Source organism: Panicum hallii, chromosome 4, assembly GCF_002211085.1.
Source record: "Panicum hallii strain FIL2 chromosome 4, PHallii_v3.1, whole genome shotgun sequence".
Classification (NCBI taxonomy): Eukaryota; Viridiplantae; Streptophyta; class Magnoliopsida; order Poales; family Poaceae; genus Panicum; species Panicum hallii.
In genome coordinates, this window is record NC_038045.1 from 34,470,625 (window position 1) to 34,474,535 (window position 3,911).

The window sequence follows — 3,911 nt, forward strand, 5'->3', positions numbered from 1 at the left end:
GAGAGTATCTCAGCTGATCTCGCATTATCCTTTTGTTCTTTCTAAGAATTAAACTGGCATCATATGGTGTTGAGACAGGTTTATAGTCGCTATAACCAAAGCGACTTAACACCTTCTCCACATAGTGAGACTGTGTAAGAATCACCCCACCATTGATCTCTTTTACCAGTTTTATATTAAGGATAACATCAGCTTCTCCCAGATCCTTCATCTCAAAATTTTGAGATAAAAACTCTTTGACTTCCTTAATCACATTAAGGCTAGTGCCAAAGATCAGTATGTCATCCACATACAAGCACAAAATCACTCCTTCAGCCCCACCATAGCGATAGTACACACATCTGTCAGCTTCGTTCACAACAAAGCCGGCAGAGGTCAAAATTCTATCAAACTTTTCATGCCACTGCTTAGGCGCTTGCTTGAGACCATATAAAGATTTTAACAACTTACAAACCATTCCTTCTTGACCCTTTGATACAAACCCATCCGGCTGATCCATATAGATCTCCTCTTCTAACTCTCCATTGAGGAAAGCCGTCTTAACGTCCATCTGATGAACGAGAAGACCATAAGAGGCTGCCAGGGAAAGCAACACTCGAATTGTGGTCAATCGGGCAACTGGTGAATAAGTGTCAAAGAAATCTTCTCCTTCTTTTTGGGTATAACCCTTGGCCACAAGCCTAGCCTTATACTTTTCAATAGTACCATCTGGCCTAAGCTTTTTCTTGAACACCCACTTGCATCCAACTGGTTTACATCCATAAGGACGTTCAACGACCTCCCAGGTTCCATTAGACATAATAGAATCCATCTCACTCCTTACTGCTTCCTTCCAATAGTCAGCATCAGGAGATGAATATGCCTCTTCAATGGTTCTGGGTGTATCATCTATGAGGTATACAATGAAATCATCACCAAAAGACTTTACAGTTCTTTGTCTCTTGCTCTTTCTCGGAGCATCATTGTTCTCCTCCTCAAGATTTTCTACAAGTGTATGTTCATTGTGTTCTATCGGCTGAGCAGAGCCATCATCCTCGATGAACTCTTGCCTAGATGAACTTGTTTCATCTCTCATGGGAAAAATGTTTTCAAAAAATGTAGCATCTCTGGACTCCATTATAGTACCAACATGCATGTCAGGTACTCCAGATTTCACTATTAAAAATCTATATCCAACGCTGTGAATAGCATAACCTAGAAAGATACAATCCACAGTTTTAGGTCCAAGCTTACGTTTCTTGGTTATTGGCACACTCACTTTTGCCAAACAACCCCATGTACGTAAGTATGACAGTGTTGGCCTTTTCTTCTCCCATTCCTCGAATGGAGTTATCTCTTTATTCTTTGTAGGAACACGGTTTAGGACATGACATGCAGTCAATATAGCCTCACCCCACCATTCCTTGGAAAGTCCCGCTATATCTAACATGGCGTTAACCAAATCCGTTAGAGTGCGGTTCTTTCTTTCGGCAATCCCATTTGACTGAGGTGAATAGGGAGGCGTCCTCTCATGAATAATACCATGTTCCTCGCAGAATAAAGTAAATAAATTTAAAAAATACTCGCCACCACGATCTGACCTAACTCTTTTGATCTTTCTCTCAAGTTGGTTTTCTACTTCAGCTTTATAGACTTTAAAGTAGTGTAAAGCTTCATCTTTTGACTTCAACAAATAGATGTAACAAAATCTAGTACTATCATCAATCAAAGTCATGAAATATTTTTTACCACCTTTTGTCAACACTCCATTCATTTCGCACAAATCGGAATGAATTAATTCTAAGGGTGCCAAGCTCCTTGCCTCCGCGGTCTTATGAGGCTTACGAGTTTGTTTTGATTCAACACATACGTGGCACTTAGAATTTTTGACAAAAGTAAACTTTGGAATTAAGCTCAAATTAGCTAAGTGCATCATACAACCAAAATTAACGTGACAAAGCCTCGAATGCCAAACATTTATTTCATCAACGTTAATAACATTGTATGCAACTTTATTACAATCATCTGACAAAGAAAGACGGAACAAGCCTCCGCTTTCATAACCTTTTCCAACAAAAGTACCACACTTAGACAAGATACATTTATTGGACTCAAAGACTAATTTGAAACCATCTCTACACAGTAGAGAGCCGCTGACTAAATTCTTCTTGATGGTGGGGACATGCTGCACGTTCTTCAGCTGCACGGTCTTCCCCGAAGTAAACTTCAGATTTACCGTACCAACACCAAGAACACGCGCATGTGATCCGTTCCCCATCAGCAAGGAGGAAGTCCCGCCGGTCTGGTAAGAAGAGAACAAAGAAGCATCAGCACAAACATGAATATTAGCACCAGTGTCAACCCACCACTCGGGTGAACCAAAGACTGAAAGAACAGTAGGTAATAAATTACCGTACCCCGATGTTCCTCCAGGCTCGCTAATAACCATGTTGGCGGAGTCGTTGCCTTTGCGGTTCGGATACTTTGCAGCAAAGTGATCCGTACTACCGCACACATAGCAAGCTCCCGTCTTCTTCTTCTTCTTAAAAGTGGTTGTCTTCTTAGTCTTTGGTTGGTTCTGCGGTGGCTTTTTCTTGTTCTTGTGGGAGTTGTTCTTTTGAACAAGATTGGCACTTGAAGCACCAACAACTCCTTTCCCACGTATGTCCTTTGCTCTCGCCTTCTCCTTAACATCAAGAGTCCCTATGAGTCCATCTATTGTGAACTCTTGTCTCTTGTATTTTAGAGAAGTAGCAAAGTCCCTCCAAGAAGGTGGCAGCTTAGAGATTATACCTCCGGCCACAAACTTATTGGGTAACACACATGGGGACTCTTTGCTGCAATTTTTGAGATCTTTTGCCAGAGTATGTATTTCATGAGCCTGTTCCACTACAGAATGGTCTTCGACCATCCTGTACTCAAGGAACTGCTCCATGATATACAACTCACTCCCGGCGTCAGATACTCCATATTGAGCCTCAAGAGCATCCCACAATGCCTTGCCAGTTGGCAGCCGGATATAAGAATCCACCAGGTTATCACCGAGAACACTAATGATCAAGCCTCGAAAGAGGATATCGGCCTCATCGAACGCACTCCCTTCCTCTGGAGAGAATTGTTCAGGCTTACCCTCTTTCACATGGATCACTCTCGACAGTGTTAACCACAGTATAAGCCGCTCTTGCCAACATTTATAATTTGAACCATCAAAAGGTGGTGGTTTGATTGATGCAGCAAAGCTAGATACCGAAAGCCTATTAACAAGATTAGGTTTTTGGATTGTTAGATAACTAGGCAATTTTCGGTATATTTTAATTCCAAATTTTAATATCAATTTCATGATATAGATGAGTGATAATGTGTGTACAATATATGTGCTAGTGTTCATGTTATTCTTACTAATAAGCATGAACAAAGAATTAAACCAGAGTAGGTTTAGTAAGTACCCCAAGGCGGGACCAGTGCCGGAGGCACCGGTTGCGCCGTTACCAGCTGGAATAGACATGCTATTCGACTGGCCTTGCTCGAAGTAGCCGAACTATGTCGATGCAGGAAGATGTTCGCAGTGCAGTCCCACGAACGGTCACGCCGGGAAGTAGACGAAGTAGTCGTTCGCACGAGCGGTTGCGCCGGGAAGTAGACGAAGGAGTCGTTCAGGGAGCGAGCAGTCGCGTCAAGACGCTCCCCAAAAACCTAATTGCCCGCGTCCCGTGCAGGACCTTCAGCGAGCAGAGGTTCCGGAGGCCCTGCTCTCGCTAGACCTGTGCGCGCAGTGCTAGCGGTGGGGAAGGCAGAAAGCAGCTGAGGGAGAAGGGAGAGGTCTCCTGAAGAGGAGTACCTGGATGAGTGCTTGAGATGAGTGAGGATGGGAGGAGAGGGTGCTGGCTTATATAGGCACGAGATGCCTCAGGTTCAACGAACCTGGACGTCAT

At 43.3% G+C, this 3,911-nt stretch overlaps 1 protein-coding gene across 1 annotated transcript; it reads right to left on the bottom strand.

The window, feature by feature from the left end:
- Positions 1–2,244: 2,244 nt before the first annotated feature.
- On the bottom strand, positions 2,245–2,914 carry LOC112890449. Its single transcript, XM_025957339.1, has 2 exons — positions 2,397–2,914; positions 2,245–2,281 (listed from the first exon to the last, which is right to left on the bottom strand). The coding sequence occupies exons 1-2, from the start codon at positions 2,912–2,914 to the stop codon at positions 2,257–2,259; spliced, it is 543 nt and encodes a 180-aa protein (XP_025813124.1). The 3' UTR covers positions 2,245–2,256.
- Positions 2,915–3,911: the final 997 nt, after the last annotated feature.